At 44.4% G+C, this 20,077-nt stretch overlaps 1 protein-coding gene and 1 long non-coding RNA gene across 2 annotated transcripts in view; one reads left to right on the forward strand and one right to left on the reverse strand.

Moving 5' to 3' along the window:
- LOC309528866 overlaps positions 1–14,259 on the reverse strand; it is a 145,572-nt gene extending 131,313 nt beyond the window's left edge. Inside the window, exons 1-2 of the long non-coding RNA XR_014217937.1 lie at positions 14,110–14,259; positions 13,664–13,827 (exon numbers count right to left, since the gene is read on the reverse strand). This is a non-coding gene — a long non-coding RNA (uncharacterized lncRNA). The remainder of the gene's footprint in view (positions 1–13,663; positions 13,828–14,109) is intronic.
- LOC309528820 (serotriflin-like) lies at positions 6,449–17,233 on the forward strand. The gene is made up of 8 exons (XM_082216534.1): positions 6,449–6,543; positions 7,548–7,609; positions 8,072–8,176; positions 10,098–10,185; positions 12,240–12,388; positions 12,906–13,000; positions 15,401–15,489; positions 16,980–17,233. Exons 2-8 carry the CDS (start codon positions 7,550–7,552, stop codon positions 17,105–17,107), a joined length of 714 nt encoding a protein of 237 aa, XP_082072660.1. The 5' UTR covers positions 6,449–6,543; positions 7,548–7,549; the 3' UTR covers positions 17,108–17,233.
- Positions 17,234–20,077: the final 2,844 nt, after the last annotated feature.

Consider the following 20,077-nt stretch of genomic DNA (forward strand, 5'->3'; position numbering starts at 1 on the left):
GGTATGTATGCATCTCTGTAAAGTGTAGGTGTATAACAACTGACTGGTAGGGGAATTCCTGTAGCTCCAATAAAACAACTGAGAGATGTATGGAGGGAGCTAGTGGTATAAAGCCTTCTTCCCTGAGAGTATGAAGCATGCAAAGTACTAGGGCACACAATAACCCTCAAGAACCCCCTCAAGGGGGGAACTTAAGAGGCTATGGGAAAGTCACACAGCATCTACCTTCCATCATAATTTATGGAACTTCTTCGCCTGTCAAAGGCTATAAAATGTTGACAGGAGCCCCAAACATTAACAGTAACCTGCCCCCAAGAGAAAATGGGTGTGTATGATAAAATTTTCCCCCTTCACCACAGAAAAACCACCCTGCATTATTGGAATGGAGCAGGGAGGACTGAAAACTGCCCCCTGATGGGCTGCACAATAGGGGGAGGAGAAGGGGAATGTAGGGAACCCAGGAGAAACCCCCACAGAGCCTGCAACCACTGAACCCTGCTGCCTCAAAGGGGGCTGTAAACAGCACATTGTTGTGGGGGAAGCTAGCCAGGATGCCCACCCAGCTCCCAGAGGCCATACACCATGGTGATCTTGATGAGGCCACCACACCTGCCACTCACCCCAGCTTCTGCAGCTGCCAACCCATCTCCATGGATTATGATAACCCTTGGAGCAGGAGCCATGAGAAAACCACAGTTGCTGGGCACACTTTAATGCCCCAAACACATCTGACTTCCACCTAGGCCCAACCTACTAAGTAAATTCTTATGATCCTGAATCATTAAGGTTTCAGTGGTGTTTTTCCACCAGATTTGTCCCTGTTTTTGAAATAATCTGAAGGCTATATTTTATTTTATTTTTGCAAATATGGGGGGGGGGTTACTTGGGGATTGCTGTTTCATTTCTGATTTCCTGATATGTTTTTGATGCCTTTTCATTTATTAGCTAATTCAAGCAGTCCATATTGTTTCTATAATGACAAAGTAACCAACAATGTTTCATAATCTCTTTAATATAATTAATTGCAATCAGTGGAGGCAGTCCTAGACAAAGTTTCCTCTTATATTATGAGGCGGGGGGAAGTATAACATTTTGCCTGAGAAGAGACCAATGTTTTTAATGTTCCAAACATAGGTTGCTTTTAACAAAATCTTTTAGTCATAGCAACCTGAGCATATATTGTAGGCTGAACCATTCACAAGATTGGAATGCAAATAGATACCTGCTATAAAATGAATTTTAAACATTATTTCACAGTGGTGAAAATGATTATATAGCGTATCCACCCTAAAAGAGGGCACATGTTGCGGTGAGACCTGGAGGCTGACCTCCTGGTTGTAGGTGGGTATATTGGACAGCCACAACACCCGATTGGTAGGTCCCTCGTTGCTGGGTTTAATTTGGCCAATGGAGTGCAGTCTAAACGGATCGAGGGACATATATATACCTAATCACATGACCCAGAGCTTTCTCTTTCGGCTCATGCATCAGAACACCCACCGTCCTCTCCCTACTATTAGGCCATTTTGCGATTGACCTTGCTATGCCGTCGTGTGTCGTCTGTCATTGAGCCAGGGGCACGGCAGGAATTTTCCCCACTTGGCTGATTGGCTGTTGCCATTTGGGTTGCGCCTGCCGGGTAGCAAATCGTCACAACTTGTAAGGTTATGGATAGGGACTGGTTCAGGTGATAGGGATGGGAGAACGGTCTCACCATCCCTATGTGAAGGGTATTCCGGTAAAGGAATCCAGGGACTCAACCCGAAAAGGGGTTGTGCCCATGCCTGAGTCCAGGGGAGCATCTGGGGAGTGGACAGAGTCTGCTCCTGGGCTTTTCACCTACCTCAGGTGTTCACCCTTGGCTGACCTATGATAGAGCTCTGGGTCAGTGCTACGGTACCTGCAAGGGTGCAGGGAGCTAGTCGAACCAGAGCCCATGCAACCACTCACCTTTCTGTAATCAATAAAGTTGTGGCCTAAATTCTGCCAAAAACCAAAACTAAAATTTGAGTCAATTGTGTGTTTATTTAGGGGGGAGGTCTCTGGGTCTGAACACACAAAAGCCACATTCACTGGTCCTCAGTTGTAAGAACACTTGGAAGTGTTCTTTTTTAGAAATATACTTATGGAGACGACTAATATTTTTCATAGCCAGAATTAACACAATGGGACCACTCAGACTCAGTTCGCAATAGGCCAGTTCATGGACAATGGGTTTGTGGACTTAACCATCTAATAATTTAATATGCATATAAGGCCATGATTGTACTTTAATTGAGCAATAAATCCTCATTCTACACCCTGGCCGCTGATTTTTAAGTGGGAAGGATTGCTCTTCTTTTCAAAGAGAAGTGGATGAAAGAAAGCCCACCAATGCAGAAATGAGACCACCCTCCAGACCCCTGACTCCATAGGACAGGCATAGTATTGGAGCCCAGCCCAATCTTCTCACTATTTCCCAAACCAACCCATACTGTGTTGTTGTTGTTTAGTCGTTTAGTCGTGTCCGACTCTTCATGACCCCATGGATCAGAGCACGCCAGGCACTTCTGTCTTCCACTGCCTCCCGCAGTTTGGTCAAACTCATGCTGGTAGCTTCAAGAACACTGTCCAACCATCTCATCCTCTGTCGTCCCCTTCTCCTTATGCCCTCCATCTTTCCCAACATCAGGGTCTTTTCCAGGGAGTCTTCTCTTCCCATGAGGTGGCCAAAATATTGGACCATATTGTGTTAGAAAACCAAAACAAGAGGCAAAACTTCAGTCTAGTAAGTTAGGTATAAATGACATATTATTGGCCCTGTGCCAACAACTTATCAAGAAGCGTTCAAGATATAGCTTGTTCTAGCCGTATGTTTGATTTTGAGCATTACAGCTTGTAGAAATCAAGAAATTACTTACTGTTTTGCTTCCCCATTGTCATGTTCTACCTAAATAGGTTACAGAAGTGCTGGAAGGGCTAGATTAAGACCTACAGAAGCCCTAAGCAACCCTGTATGTGATTTTTAAAAAAGCAATACGAAACCATAAAATAAAATAATATTTTTCAAATGACATGAAACTTACATGTGTGCTGAAATTAAAATCACTTTTCTGTCTAGATTTTCTGATTGCAAAATTCTGGATGAATTCATCGAAGCTGACTTGATGAAGCATGTCTGCAATGGCGGAGGAAGGGGGTGGGGTGGGGGCAGACCAGCACTTGGGGACAGGGTGACAAAATGTTGGGCGGCACTCAGCGCAGGGCCTGCAGTGCACCCGAGCCACACGTGTCTCCTGGGAGAGACACAGTGGCTTAGGCGCATGTGGGCTCCACGCTGCCTAAATGGTCCTCCCGCTGCCTCCCTCCCCCCAGCTGTAGGACGACTGAGTGGGAGGAGCAGTGGACTCGTAATCTGGTGAACCAGGTTCGCTTCCCCGCTCCTCCACATGCAGCTGCTGGGTGACCTTGGACTAGTCACACTTCTCTGAAGTCTCTCAGCCTCACTCAGCTCACAGAGTGTGTTTTTTGTGGGGGAGGAAGGGAAAGGAGATTGTGAGCCACTTTGAGACTCCCTAAGGTAGTGATAAAATGGGATACCAAATCCAAACTCTTCTCCTTGGAGGCCCCACGGAGTGTGCTGCCCCGGCTCGCCCCACGGGCAGCTGGCCCCGCCCACTGCCCCAAGAACCCGATCCACTTGCTCCGCTGCTGCATGCCTGCTTCCCTACACAGTACAGAAAGGGAATCAAGTCCGTCCTGAGAGTTTTTTATTCTGTTTAGCTGAGAAAAGGGGCAGAGCACTTGTTAGAAAAATACATTGTACACCCTCCGCACACTTGGAAATACACACTGTGTTCCATCATTCCATATTGCATCATTGTGAGAATATATTGTTCATATTGTTCATATATTGTGCATATAGTTTAGAAAAGAAAATCTACCTGGTGCTTCTTCACCTCTCCTCTTCATATTAGCTTCAACTTCAATTACAGCATAGATATCAGAAATTTGTCTTTGAAGTGCAGTGCTGTTCCTATCGCACTGCCATTGGCTTGTTTTTTCATAATTTTCTTGCAGTACTGGGCTTCTTTGCAGTCAGTATAAGGCAATATATCTTTTGATATGTCTTCTGCAGGCAAGTCGGCAGTAGCCATAAAATTTCTCACTTTTCTCAGTGGGACCATTTTTTTTAAGCCTCCTACCTTGTGGAATTCCCTTCTAAGAGACATAGAGCTGGCACTATCAATCCAGGAACTCCAGGACTCGTTTATGGGAAGAGGCTCAATAGCCGGCTCCTGTCAGGAGAGGCAACAATCGGTATCTGTGTGATCCCTGTGATCTGCTGGCAGAGTCTGAAATGTTAATGAGCACCTCAATGCTTCTTTCTCTCTGCAGTTCTGCATCAGGAAGAGATTGCCCTGATTAATGCTTCCGGTTTTAAAAAGAACAGAAAGATGTTAGAAGGCCGTGGAGGGGTTTGCAAGGGTGTGTTTAACTGTACAGTTGGACTTGGGTTACATTTGGTGATAGAACAATATGGGGAACAAGGTGTTTCACTGTGTGTTCCCTCCATCTTAGGAGAAAGGAGTAACTTCAGACACCTCCTCCACACTTGTCACAGCCTGGTCAGGTTTGTGGGCAGCTGTACCCATATCTATAAGACCACAGTCAGATTTATATGTATTAGCCAACTGGTATCAAGTGATTTACTTTTAAAGTCTATTTCAGAATTTTGTAAGTTTAATTTACAATGAACGGATGTCTGTATCATCAAAACAAATCAACTGGATTGTCATATTGTGTCTTGAAATGAATTACAGTGGTGCCTCAGGTTACAGACGCTTCAGGTTACAGACTCCGCTAACCCCGAAATAGTACCCCGTGTTAAGAACTTTGCTTCAGGATGAGAACAGAAATCGCCCCATTAGCTAAAGTGGTGCTTCAGGTTAAGAACAGTTTCGGGTTAAGAACAAACCTCCAGAACAAATTAAACTCTTAACCCGAGGTACCACTGTCGCGTTAAACTTTGTAATGATAATACATTTTTGCTCTTCTGTTCCCAACCACTTTAGGCCTGTTTGTGTTACAACCATAAAAATAAGTCGGGTTCAAGGGGTGTGTCTTCAGCATTCTGTATCATGAATGTGCCAGTCGCACTTCTGTGGGGAAGGAGAGCCACAGCTTAGGGGCAGCCACAGAGAATAGCATGAAACTGACCTCTGCAAACTCAGCACAGGTAATGTAGCCCTTGATTTTCTGTTTCTTCAAATACTCAATAAGATTATATCCATAACTCAGAGGACTATATCAATAATAAGACATAGTTTTGTTACAACACATGATGGGGATCTGATTTCGTCACATTACCGCTATCTACTTGAGTAAGACGCCCTGTGGTTTAGGTGGGGGGAAGTAATAAAAAAGGAAGAGAAAAGTGCGTGGAGTGTAAGGAAGTCTAACAAACATTTTCCCCGCAGTGACTACTTCAGTGTTTTTTTAAAAATATGAAATACAGTGGTACCTCGAGTTAAGAACTTAATTTGTTCTGGAGGTCCGTTCTTAACCTGAAACTGATCTTAACCTGAAGCACCACTTTAGCTAATGGGGCCTCCTGCTGCTGCCGCACCACCACCACGCGATATCTGTTCTCATCCTGAAGCAAAGTTCTTAACCCGAGGTACTATTTCTGGGTTAGCGGAGTCTGTAACCTGAAGCGTCTGTAACCTGAAGTGTCTGTAACCCAAGGTACCACTGTATTAAAGTTTTCAGCAACAAAAAAATCCTCTCATTTATTATTTATTTTATGGTGCCTCTGCTTTGCTATTCCATAAGGACATTCTTAGTCTGCTTATTGGGTAATCCAGAACTGAGCACATGCAACAGGAAATATTTGCAGAAATTATATCTCCACTGTGATGCTAATTGAACATAAGCAAATACTGAAGATTTAAATGGCCGTTGGCGTGTGATAACATCATCTCCAGGAATACCAGCTGAGTGGCATCAATGAATCAATAGATGCGGGAATCAGCAAAGGAGTGGAGCAGGGGAGGGAGGGAATGGGTCCAACTTTCAAAACAAGATGATTTCCTATCACTTCAACATCTGCAGTAACAGGTTAAAAACACTTACCGTACATCCTTGTTTACTAGATTATGGCACCACCAGTGCATTACTTCATACACAGAAAGAAGGAAGGAAGAAACCTCTTTGGTAGCAGCAATAGCTTGTGAATTCCTCTCATTACAATGTATATTGAGTCAATGATGTGTTTAGATCTACCAGCGATAAAATGATGCCACAGGATAAAGAAAAGGCACAGATATCAATCCATCATAAGATGCTGGTTGGAATTTTTCAGGAAATAAAACATTGTTAAAAAGACATGTGACAGATTCAAACTTCTGACTGGTCAATGAGGTGTGTAATTTACGGTTGGACACTGAGTCATTCTGCAAAGCAGGAAACAGGAGAGGTATATAAGCATAACATCGCCCGTTGATTCCATAACCTCTTTGAAGCTACAAAGAAGGTACTTCAAGTCTTCCTTGAAATAATAAGGTAAGGTTTAAGTGTGTGGGGGGGGTGTTTGTTAACCTATACATTAGCCCGCTGTATCCCATAACCACCTACATGAAGGTTGCTAGGAGACTTAAGTAAGATAAATTGTATAAAAATAATTGCTCAGGAGGATGCATCTTATTGATCAAATTCCTACTGAAGAATCTGCACTTAAGCCATCTGTCTTCATTGGCTGTAATGCTGGGGGTGTATCTAATGTATGGTTTACAAAAGTTTACTGTCATGCTTTCTCATGGGAGGTAAAGGTAAAGGACTCCCGGACAGTTAAGTCCAGTCAAAGGTGACTATGGGTTGTGGTGCTCATCTAGCTTCAGGCTAAGGGAGCTGGTGTTCCAGGTCATGTGGCCAGCATGACTCAACCGCTTCTGGAGCAACAGAACACTGTGATGGAAACCAGAGCGCATGGAAATGCCGTTTACCTTCCTGCCACAGCAGTACCTATTTATCTACTTGCACCAGTCTGCTTTCGAACTGCTAGGTTGGCAGGAGCTCACTCTGTCACACAGATTCGAACAGGCGACCTTCTGACTGGCAAGCTCAAGAGGCTCAGTGGTTTAGACCGCAGCGCCACCCGTGTTGTATGTGTGAATACAGTGTGTGTAAATACAAATCTGCATCCGAGTTACTACAGGTCAATAATTATTTCTAACTGCCTGATTTTGGGGTGGGGGTGGGTTTCAGCAAGTTGTAAGCTATTTTAAGCATTGTACATTCATTGGGAGGGTGTGGTATAAATCTGCTAAAATAAATTGCCACTCTTAAACAAGCCTTATTCATCCCTTGCATCCAGAGATCTTCCAGCAGGTTCTGATCTGCCACCTGCCCTGTTCTAGGAGGCACAAATCTATTTTCTCATGTGGAGCCACATGAGCATTTTGAAATTTAAACTACTACTCAGAAGAGTGGCACCATGTTTCAATAAGTATGCTCTTTATCTAAACAGAAACTCTAAGATAATATCTCCAGTGTTATTTTGTTTTCAGAGATGATCCTGCTCATCGTGTTGCTGAGTCTTGCTGCTCCGCTGCAACAGCCTGCTTCAAGGGTAAAGTGTTGTTGTTTTTTGCGTCGTGTAGTGTAGCAATACTGAGAGATGCTTAACTCTCTCCTATCTCAGTCAGTGGGACATGAAAAGTTACTGAATTTAGCTGGGTTGTTTGAAAATACGGGATTGGAGCTTCATCAACCTAAACATTCTCTTTAATTAGCCAAAATGTGCTTCACTGCTTCATCTGTGAAGACAATAAATTTTAAGAAGATCATATTTAATGGAGGAAGTTGATTTCAATAACTGTGGATTTATCCAGAATACATCAGAGAGACGTTAATGCCACGGCATTGCCCAACAGTTTACAACAGCTTACAACTGAGATTTTGTTTATGTCAGATTTCATTTATGGCATGTTTTCACCATGGCCATGATTCTTACGGAAACAGTGCTAAAATTATATTGGTGTAATATATTATGAATAAATGCAAGAGGAATTTAATCACTCTCTCACTTTAGGCACATGCACTAGGGGTTGGACCAAGTGACCAAAAGCAAATTCTTGACAAGCACAATGCCCTGCGGAGAGAAGTGAAGCCAACTGCAAGCAACATGCTGAAGATGGTAAGATAGAAAGAGGTGAAATTCATAGTTCCAGGTACATTGGCAAGTGCTTTGCATGTTTACTACACTTTCTTGCAGGCAGAAAACTTGTTCTTGATCACTTCAAGAATGAGGCTCACAAGCAGATTTGCATTTCACAAGGGAATGCCATTTAAACATCATTTTTTAATTTAAAAAGGACAAGCAGGCACATGATATTTGCATATGCTAATTCATAGGTATAAGTGCGAATTTAGAACTAATCAGTATGATTTCAACAGAAATACAATGCAAATGGGGAACCAGACTGTAACCCTTGTGCCTCGTCAGCTGGCTGGCTGGATGTTCTTAGCTTGTGATAGTAGAGTCAGCTTAAGGAAGTCGTGCCGATTCATGTTAAGCAAGCAAGGTTCCGCTTAATGAGTTGCGGTAATCATTAGTAATAATGGTGCAGGCTCAGAGTCTATTGATGCCGCTTCTCACCTCTGCGCTTTGTGTTCCCTTGGACAGATATAATCCAGCCCTTGCTTGCTTTAACTTCCTACATGTTCTTGTCCAATCAGGAGAAAAAACACCATGTATGCTTTCCCTTCCTCCACTTGTCCATGTAGTGGGCTAGGAATATGCACTTACCTCAGTAGTAACTTAGTAGTAGCTGAGAGTGCCTAACTCAGTCTCCTAGGTAAAAGTAAAGGACCCCTGGATGGTTAAGTCCAGTCAAAGGCGACTATGGGGTGTGGTACTCATCTCGCTTCAGGCCGAGGGAACCGGCATTTGTCCACAATCAGCTTTCCGGGTCATGTGGCCAGCACAGCTAAACTGCTTCTGGTGCAACCAAACACCGTGACGGAAACCAGAGCGCACGGAAATGCTGTTTACCTTCCCGCTGCAGTGGTACCTATTCATCTACTCGCACTGGCATGCTTTCAAACTGCTAGGTTGGCAGGAGCTGGGAGAGAACAATGGGAGCTCACCCCGTTGTGGGGATTTGAACTGCCAACCTTCTGATCGGCAAGTCCAAGAGGTTCAGTGGTTTAGACCACAGTGCCACCCGCATCAGTCTCTTAATCAGGGTTTGAATGATGGTTACTGCCATTAAGCAGGGCTGACAGGAGTCAGGCAGATGTGATGCTAAACCATGGATAAGATCATCCAGGCGTTGGGGCAGAGCCGGCCCTCCCATGAGGCAAGCTGAGGCAACCGCCTCAGGCAGCGGAATCCACAGGGGCAGCAGTTCTGACTCCAAGGAACATGCTGCCTGTCACTGCTGCCACAGAGGCGGCTGTCGTGCCTTCCTTGGAGGACAGGTCTGCCACCACCTTGGTACCCCCCCCCATGCCGCTTCCATAGTGGCCCCTCAGCAAATAGGAGGGACTGCTCATCTCCTCCCACTTCTAAGGAGGAAATAGCTGGGACTTCCCTCTGGGGTCTCCTGGGCTCTGCACCCACCTGGCATGATTCAGAGATGGCCCCTTCCCCCCAGGAGAGCCTTTGATTACCAGCTCAACCATCAGGTAAGGCTGATTTGATTCCCTCCCTTGTTCCCAATGTAGTTCTTCGGTCCCCATTTGCTCCCAATGTTGGTCTTTATCCCCCCCCCCATTTTTTTCTGATGTAGACCCTCATTCCCCCCTCCCTCTTTCCTAGTGGGGGGCACCATTTTGTGGTTTGTCTCAGGTGCCAAGATATCTTGGGCAAGTGCTGGGTTGGGACTGGCTCCCAAGAATGAAAGAGTGATGGGAAAGGACGGCAGTTCTGTTTTCCCTTCATATATTTAAGCCATGACCCAGCCACAAAATAACTATCATTAAAGGTGAACATGGACATACACATCAAGGTTTTGAAGAAAGCTGAAAGGTGACAAGCGATCAGACAGATATTATCTTCTCCATCTTTACAGTATGCCTCCATTCTCACCTTTGCTACATCTTTTTTCATTTAGGAATGGAGTCCTGCTGCGAGAGCAAATGCCGAACGCGTGGCAAAGAAATGTCGTTTTGCCCACAGCCCATCAGACCAAAGAATTGCTGGCAAGTAGAGCTGTCAGTAAGCACTGTAGAAATGTTTTAGAGAGATCTATAATATAATCCACATTCTAGAATCATAGAATCATAGAATCATAGAGTTGGAAGAGACCACAAGGGCCATCGAGTCCAACCCCCTGCCAAGCAGGAAACACCATCAGAGCACTCCTGACATATGGTTGTCAAGCCTCTGCTTAAAGACCTCCAAAGTAGGAGACTCCACCACACTCCTTGGCAGCAAATTCCACTGTCGAACAGCTCTTACTGTCAGGAAGTTCTTCCTAATGTTTAGGTGGAATCTTCTTTCTTGTAGTTTGGATCCATTGCTCCGTGTCCGCTTCTCTGGAGCAGCAGAAAACAACCTTTCTCCCTCCTCTATGTGACATCCTTTTATATATTTGAACATGGCTATCATATCACCCCTTAACCTCCTCTTCTCCAGGCTAAACATGCCCAGCTCCCTTAGCCGTTCCTCATAAGGCATCGTTTCCAGGCCTTTGACCATTTTGGTTGCCCTCCTCTGGACACGTTCCAGTTTGTCAATGTCCTTCTTGAATTGTGGTGCCCAGAACTGGACACAGTACTCCAGGTGTGGTCTGACCAGAGCAGAATACAGTGGCACTATTACTTCCCTTGATCTATCAGCATTCACTTATTCCTTCAACAACCTTGCAGTCGTCAGTCTGAGCATAATTTTTAAAAAGCATATTTTTAAAAAAACACACTGGAAGAATGCCACAAAAAGGGAATAATACAGAGGAATGTTTGAGTTCTTTCTAACATCCAAACTCAGAAATCAGCATACCTTTGCCTCTATACATGCTGCATCTACCTTAGATGCATACAATTTTTAAAGCACCACACAGCAGTTCATACATGTTCATTCCAGATCCTGGAAGTATGTAGTTAATCACTAAAATAATAAATCTTTTGCAGTCACTAACAATTCAGAGATGGTAACATTTTAAAACAAGACCTTTCAGCTTCCACTTTCTTCCACTGAAGGTATTACTTTGGAATTCATCAAAGGATGCCAGCTATTGAGCAATTAATACAGCACAGCTGAGATTAGCCTTTTGGGGCTGTATAATAGATATGTTTAATGTCTTATACGCTGACAGGTTCTAAATTCAGACTATTTTAATTTGCTCTAGTTAACCTATAGGTAGTCACCAAAGAATCAGAACCACATGAAAAAGGAAGCTCATTTAACATTTACTAAAAGTAACTGACAAATGTTTCTTTCTGGTAACACCTTTGAATAAGTTTACTCGTTAAAATTAATTCTTCATTATTTATTGCTTGTACCAAAATGCAGACTCTTCTTTCTTCCTCTACCTTTCATTGCAACTCAGTTTTCCATATCAAATGTAAACCACAAATTCTGCCCACATCTGGGACTCAGCTAGACTGGTAAAGAAAAAGTGATTTATATGCACTGTATGTGTGATATAACATTGTGCCACCAACGTACTGTTCCATTTTTCTCTACCTGTTACAACACTTTAAACTGAAACGTTTCTAGCTAAGAATGTACCCTAATGAAACAAAGACTTCTGTCTCTAAAGAGGGATAATATTGGTTGAAAAAAAGATATTCTTGTATAACAAACATTTAATATAAAGACAAATACCTGGGCAATTATACATCAATCACCACCCTTAGTGTGCCCAGTTCATATTTTATATCCCCCCCCTTTCACCCCATACTTTAAAACTGAACAGCTGCTTCCCAGTTTAATCAGATATAGATAACTCCTAAACGCTAAGCAAGAAACATGGAACATCAAAAGGTATCCCAAATAGAACTATATCAAAGAAGTTATAAGATTTATCATTCCCAATTAAGCAAAGATTCTGTGTTGTTCAAGCACTGGCTCAAATGGGTTACATACGGTAAATAAAATCTCTCCTTTTCGGGTGAACAAATTCTGCTTGAATAAACAAGCTTTTACCTGTTGCAGCATGTTCCCCTGAAGCATTGCATGACTCCTCTTGTTTACAGAATTTCCTAGGTCAGGAATCATGAGTTTTGTTAATGCTTCCCGTCTCCACTTCTAGATGGCTTTTCATGCGGTGAAAATATATATGCATCATCTCACGCTACTTCATGGAATGACGTGATTCAAGCTTGGTACAACGAGGTGAAAGATTTCAAGTACGGTGTTGGAGCAGTCCGTCCAGGGGCCGTAATTGGCCATTACACTCAGGTAACTCAAACACCGTTTTGTATCTTTGTCAAGTGCACGGTTCAGCTAGTCAATCCATGCCTGATAGCCCACTCACCTCTTGGCTTGCTGCTGCCTGGGGCCTCACAGAAGGAGGTGAGAAGGGGTGGTTGTGTTCCTCGTGTTTCACCCAGTACTTTTTTCATATTTTTCACATAGGACGTTCAGATAATGGATTGTCTTTATCTCTGCTGTGCCTTTCTTTCTGTGATTTCTTCAGACCCCCATAATGCCATTCACATTCACAGCTCTATACATTTCTGAGCTGCATCTCCCAGAGGAAAAAAATTATTGGAATTGTTACTTGGAAATTGTTTATTTCTTTAGTGTCATACCCCCATTTCAAGGTGCTCCTAATAAAACAACACAAAGTGATGAAATCTAGGGTTTGTTTTATTTTTATTTTTAATGCTGGTGTTAAATGTATGTTTTTCTGGCTCATTATGAAAACAGTTAGATTCTAACGTATTTTCTTGTGTGGATGTTTTTATATTTACAGGTGGTTTGGTACAGGTCTTACAGAATTGGTTGTTATGCTGCCCACTGCCCTCAAAACCGCTTGAAATACCTCTACTTTTGCCACTACTGTCCTGCGTATGTACTATTTATTTATTTATTGAGCTTGTTAGCTGTTTGTTACACAACGTCTTCAAGGGATTTAACAACACATTTTAAACATAAATATGAAATACATTAGACTATAAAAACGGAATGGAACAACTCTCATAACAGCCACAGGAAGTTTGCACACTAGTAAAGCAGTAACTCGGGATGTCAATGGTTGCTAGCCAGCTAGAAAACAAAAACAGCCAGGTCATTCCTATTACCTTGGGTAATCAGGTGGCAGCAGCTGGTGTTGTGTTGTGTTGTGTTGTGTTGTGTTGTGTTGTGTTGTGTTGTGTTGTGTTGTTTGGCTGAGTCAAAATCCCAGAATAATTTTCTGTCAATCTCTGGAAAACTTTATTTTGGGAGTCCTCCTGACCTGAACAGTTGGTACCTTTAGTCCTGTTAAGGTTTGGTGCACCAGTTTAGCTATGGTTTAAGTAAAGGGACCCCTGACCGTTAAGTCCAGTCGCAGATGACTCTGGGGTTGCGGCACTCATCTCGCTTTACTCGCCTAGGGAGCTGGTGTTTGTCTGCAGACAGCTTCTGGGTCATGTGGCCAGCATGACTAAGCCGCTTTTGGCAAAACCAGAGCAATGCACGGAAACCCTGTTTACCTTCCCGCCAGAGGGGCACCTATTTATCTACTTGCACTTGACGTGCTTTCAAACTGCTAGGTTGGCAGGAGCAGGGACCAAGCAACGGGAACTCACCCCATTGCAGGGATTCGAACCGCCGGCCTTCTGATTGGCAAGCCCTAGGTTTTGTGGTTTAGACCACAGCGCCACCCACGTCCCTTAGCTATGGTTTAACCTTGCCTTAATACAGTGGTGCCTCGCAAGACGAAATTAATCCGTTCCGCGAGTCTCTTCGTTTAGCGGTTTTTTCATCTTGCAAAGCAACCCTATTAGCGCCTTAGCAGATTAGCGCTATTAGCGGTTTAGGAGCTATTAAAGGCTTAGCGGCTATTAAAGGCTTAGCGGATTAGCGGCTAAAAGGCTATTAGCGGCTTAGCGGCTTAGAAAAGGGGGGGAGCGGGGGGAAATCGGAACACTCGCAAGACGTTTTCCGTCTTGTGAGGCATTCGTCTTGCGGGGCACCACTGTACTGTGAAAAGGCACAAAAGGCAGCGCCCCCACTCCTTGCAATCCTCCTCTCTTCGTACCCATAGCTTCCGTCATCCACCAATTCACACCAGCAGCATATTCAGCATTAAGTGAGCCGCAGTGCCTCAGAAAAGAATGTTCTTTTTTATTCATTTGCATATTTATTAAAATAAAAAAATTCCTTCCAGTAGCACCTTAAAGACCAACTAAGTACTTAGTTGGTCTTTAAGGTGCTACTGGAAGGAATTTTTTTATTTTGACTATGGCAGACCAACACGGCTACCTTTCTGCAACTGGAACCATATTTATTAAGTTTGCTCTAAACCAGTGTTGGGAACCTCCAACCTGGCTTCCCTGTTTGACCCACCAGGATATTTCAGCCAAGCCAGGCCACACCTGCCTGCCCTACACCTAATGTCATATAGAAGCAGATGGGGGCAGACAAAGAGCTGGCTCAGCTGAAAGAGATTTTCAGGCACCTCTGTTAGCTGGACCATGGCAGCTGCAAAGCCCTGTTCAAGGGGCTTAACAAAGGCTGGCATCTTTGACAAGCAATGCAGAGCCAAATTCTTCAAAGTTCAGAACCCAGGAAGTTTTACCCAAGAGGGTAAAGGGTTCTCTTGAAAAGTGTATGGAGATACAGGAACCCCTTGATCATATTTTGCCGCATTGCTAGTGGGCACATATGGTACACTCTGTGAATAACGCCCGTGAGATTCTCTTTACTGATGATACAGCCCCAGCCCTTTGGAAGAGGTAGCCAGCTATTAACATTCCTGAGAGATTACATAACACTGGGAGGTCCACAAGATAAAGGGAGTTAATAGCAGATTGTCAATGGTCAGAATAATCTCCACAGAACATTAGAATAATCCAAATTACAACATGCTGTGTTCATTAAGTTCATTTGCATTGGCTCGTTCTGGGTGTTGAGCTGTCACTCTTCCTTCTTTAGAAACAGGGGTGTGGTGTTGTGCAAGCAGCTTAGGTTGCACATAGGAAAATAAAGTAGTTGTGTTTTATTCCCCCCCCCCATGTGATGTCCTGCCTTTCTAGTAATTCTACAGGCAAGACTTCTTCACTCTCCAGCCAAGGCATCCCAGCCTCATTTCCATTCCCACTAGCAGCTCGAGCACAGCATTACTGAACTGACGCCACCCTCTGAATACAAACAACCGGCAACAGCATACCAGGACTGAGCTGCTTTGGGGTTTTTTAAAAAATATATATTTATATAAATTTCATTAAATAAAAACTGTGCACTTTTTTGCATTTCTCATTCCAGAGGGAACATACAAGGCTTACTTAAAACCCCATATAAGTCTGGACCATCTTGCGGGGACTGCCGTCATGCTTGTGACAACAAATTATGCAGTACGTACAAATAACTTCAAATATTAAAGCTTCTCCATCTTTTCTTTAGAAAGGGCACTCAGTTAGAATTCAGAACTCATTGGGCCTGTTAACTGCCACCAAGTTAGTATAAGGGATAGTAGGTAAAGCTGTGCTGATTTCTGCTTAGAGGCCCTACTTCTGGATCTGCCCCAGTGAGCACTGGGAGCAGCTTCTGGTGTGATGTGGAAGTCTTGCATCCAGATATGATACTTCTGCGCTGCATGCACAATGCACTGCCAAAGAGATGCTTGGCCCTGACAGTTTAGCCAGGAAGGAAGCAGGAGATGGGCAGGCATAGATCCACTGCTGCTTATGAAGATCTATATAGATATCTCTGTTACCCGAAGATTACAAGGTAGAGTGGAAGGGATATCGCCAATTATATTCTAAATTTGAATGCTAAAACCAGCATATTCCAAACCTAGTTACTCAGAAGAAAACCCCACTGAATTTGATGGAAGCCGGGGCAGCACATCCCGTTTCACCACTAGAGGTGAAATGAGAAGTTCTGTCTTGCCTTGCTGCCACTCCCACCACCACCTAATTTCTCCTGCCGCTACTGCGCACCCTGACACATCTGCCAAAGGCGGAGTAGCAGCGCTCCCATCAGCACCAAAGCTCTTGCCCCAAATGGACACAATCTTGCCCCAAACTGGCACTGATGGCAGTACCACTTCTCCATCGATGGTGGGGAGGTCATACCACCTGCAGAAAGGCTTCTGCCTCCTGAGTCACAATAACCTTTTATATTGTTAAGGTGAATGTAGGGATTTCTACATAATGTTCCTAAGATGTGGCAATCAAAGCATGCCCAATTTCACAGCATCATAGGATTGTAGAGTTGGAAGTGTCATCTAGCCCAACCTCCTGCATTGCAGGAATCTCAACCAAAGCAGCCAGGGCAGGTGGCCACTCAACCTCTGCTTAAGAACCTCCCAGCAAGGAGAGTCCACCACCTCCCAAGGGAGTCCATTCCACTGTCAAACAGCTCTTACTGTCAGAAAGTTCTTCCTGATGTTTAGTCGGAATCTCCTTCCTTGTAATTTGACTCCATTGGTTCAGGTTCTACCCTCTGGAGCAGGAGGAAACACGCTTGCCCCATCTTACATGTGACGGCCTTTCAGATACTTGAAGTTAGCTGTTAGATCACCTCTCCTTCTCCTCTTCTCCAGGTTAAACATGCCCAACTCCCTCAACCATTCCTCATAAGGCTTGTTTTTCAGGCCTTTTCTTCTGAGTTATGGTCAGGGTTGCTAAACTGTTTATGCATTTAATTATTACATACATTAGAACAACTGTTAAATAATATGTTCAGTGTTCTTTTTTCTTTTGTATAATCTTCAGTTTTGATCTTAAACTCCAGTATATGAACTAAAAATGAAAGCGTCCCTAGAGTTTGAATCTATTGGGGATGTTTTCTTATGTTAATGTCCAGACTGATGGTAGCGTGTTCTTCTTTTCACTTTCAGCCAACCCTTGCAAACATACTGATAAGTTCACCAACTGCCCTGACTTAGTGAAGTCAGAAGGATGTATGAAACAAAACATGCTGAAAGACTGCACTGCTTCTTGCCTGTGTAAGAATGAAATAAAATAGGTCTCCTTTTGGCACTTATGATTTTCGTTGAACTCCACAAACTCACCTTCAGCATCTTTTAATGATCTTTTCCAAATGAAATTTGTAAACAAGCTTTTAAAATTGAAAAATAAATTATCTTGCATACATGGATGTATTTTTTGTGTAAGGTGGGACTGGAAGTTGGGACGGGAGGAAAATTTTCAATTAACAAAATTAGCAGCTGCTACACCAGGGCTCACACTGCATAGCATAGTTAACATCCTATGCTCAATGAGAAACTGAAACAATCACTCCAAAATGCTAGAGAGTTGTTTAAAAACAATTTTAGAAACTCAACTGGAGTGCAAGCCACAGATCAGCAAAGGTAACATGAAGACCAAGAGGCTGCCAGTGTGGTTAAGAAGTGAAATCTAAGGAGGTTTTAAACTGTTCAAATGAAGGGAATGAAAAGGAACACAAAATTTGGCCAAAAAATGGTAAGCAGACAGTAAGGGATCCTAAAAAAAGAATTTGTGGAACAGGAACACATTGCTAAAAATATTAGGACCAACAACAGAAAAGTTCTTTAAATACACTAGCATCAAGACACTGCTTAGGGAGGCAGGTGGACCTTGGGTGACAGGGGAGTCAAAGGTGTACCAAAGGAAGATGAGGGGACTGCGGAGGAGCTGAATGAATTATTTGCATCTGTCTTCCAAACAGAAGATATAGGGCAGATCCCAGCGTCTGACTAACTTTTGCAGTAAGAGTCTCTGAGGAACTCCAACAAATAGTGGTGACAAGAGATGAAGTTAGAGGCATAACAGAGAAAATATAAACGGAAAAATTGCTGGGTCCAGATGACATCCATGCAAGAGTTCTCAAAGAACTCAAATATGAGGTAGCTGATCTTATAACAAAAATATATAACTTGTCCTTCAGATCAGATGGCACACCTGCGGACTGGATAGTAGCCAATGTAACAGCAATTTCTAAAAGGGAGGCAGGAGGATCCTGGAAATTAGTTTCATGTTTCTGGGCAAACTGATGGAAAGTATTGTTCAGAATCATATAACCAAGTATATAGAACACCAAGCCTTGCTGAAGCATGATGCTCTGAAATGGGGGATAACTTTAGGTAGCAGAAATAGGGGCATGTGGAAGGAACAGAAGAACTATGATAAATCCATTCTAGGAAGATACAGGGTTGGATCCTAAGGTAAGTTAAGGAAATTCAAGTAAGGAAAATGTGCCCTTTCTTTCCCTCTTGAAATCCTCTCTGGAAGGCCAGGAAGCTCTCTGTTCAATCTAGGAATTTCCTTCAGCAGTCCCCTATGGCACACCCTCTATTCATAAGACCTCAGAACTTGAAAGGACCTTGGCAGTCATTGTCCAGCCCCCTACTGAGTCCAGTATCCACAAGGCAGGATGCAACTGCAGCACTCCCAGACAGGTGCCTGTTGAGCCTCTGCTTAAATAACTCCAGAAAAAAAGAGCCTACATCTCCTGAGGCTGCCTGTTCCATTGCTGAACAGCTCATACTGTTAGAAGCTTCTCTTAATCCTTAGCTGAAATTTGCTTCCGGAAACTTCTGTCCATCATTTCTAGTTCTTGCCTCTGGAGATAAAGGTAAAGGTAAAGGTACCCCTGCCCGAACGGGCCAGTCTTGACAGACTCTGGGGTTTGTGCGCCCATCTCACATCTATAGGCCGGGGGCCAGCGCTGTCCGGAGACACTTCCGGGTCACGTGGCCAGCGTGACAACGCTGCTCTGGCGAGCCAGAGCCGCACACGGAACGCCGTTTACCTTCCCGCTGGTAAGCGGTACCTATTTATCTACTTGCCCCCGGGGGTGCTTTCGAACTGCTAGGTTGGCAGGCGCTGGGACCGAGCAGCGGGAGCGCACCCCGCCGCGGGGATTCGAACCGCCGACCTTTCGATCGGCAAGCCCTAGGCGCTGAGGCTTTAACCCACAGCGCCAGTTAACAAATTTGCCCCAACCTCATACCCTCCAAGATTTCTCTGATGAAAATAGGGACGTCCCATTCCATAATAATAATTTTACTATTTATACCCCACACATCTTATTGCCAGGCTCTGGTATAAATACTGCAAGAAATATATATAAGTGAACAGTAGAGAAGAGGTACCGTATTTTTCGCCCTATAGGACACACTTCCCCCCCTCCAAAAATGAAGGAGAAATGTGCCTGCGTCTTATGGGGCGAATGCAGGCTTTCACTGAAGCCTGGAGAGCGAGAGGGGTCAGTGCGCACCCACCCCTCTCGCTCTCCAGGCTTCAGGAGAGCCCCAGCGCCAGCCCCACAAGCTCGGGGGACAGAGGGAGGCGGAACACCGCCATCCCGCTGTCTCCCAAAGTGGTTTGGAGGCTGACGGCGGGGAGAAGAGCGCTTCTCCCCGCTGCCTGCCCCACCACTCCGGGGACAGCAGGGAGACGCAGCGCGTCTCCAGGCTCTCCCCGGACGTGATCTCAAGGCGGGCGGCGGGGAGAAAAGCGCTTCTCCCCGCTGCCTGCCCCACAAACTCCAGGGTCGTCTCCCTGCTGTCCCCGGACCTGATCTCAAGGCGGGCGGCAGGGAGAAGAGCGCTTCTCCCCGCTGCTTCCCCACAAGCGCCTGGGGGGGGAATTTTTTTTTTTTAATTTCCCCCCAAAAAACTTGATGCGTCCTATGGGCCGGTGCGTCCTATGGGGCGAAAAATACGGTAGCCCTATTTTCAGCTTCCTTCCTGATGCAAATGGCAGCTGCTCAGAGCTTTTTTCAGCCAGAGCTCACCGGGACTCAGTTCCAGCACCTCTCAGGTGGGTGCCATTGCCATTATGAGAAGGGTGAGTTGCAGCACCTCTTTTTCTAAAAAAAAAGGACAGGGTAGATGAGTCTAAAAAGCCCAGGACAAAAATTTTCACAGCCCTCTGGTAGCTATGGTGACTCTCTCTCTCTCTCTCTCTCTCTCTCTCTCACACACACACACACACACACACACACTGAATG

This window comes from Podarcis vaucheri (genome assembly GCF_965113315.1).
Source record: "Podarcis vaucheri genome assembly, chromosome: 3".
Taxonomy (NCBI): Eukaryota; Metazoa; Chordata; class Lepidosauria; order Squamata; family Lacertidae; genus Podarcis; species Podarcis vaucheri.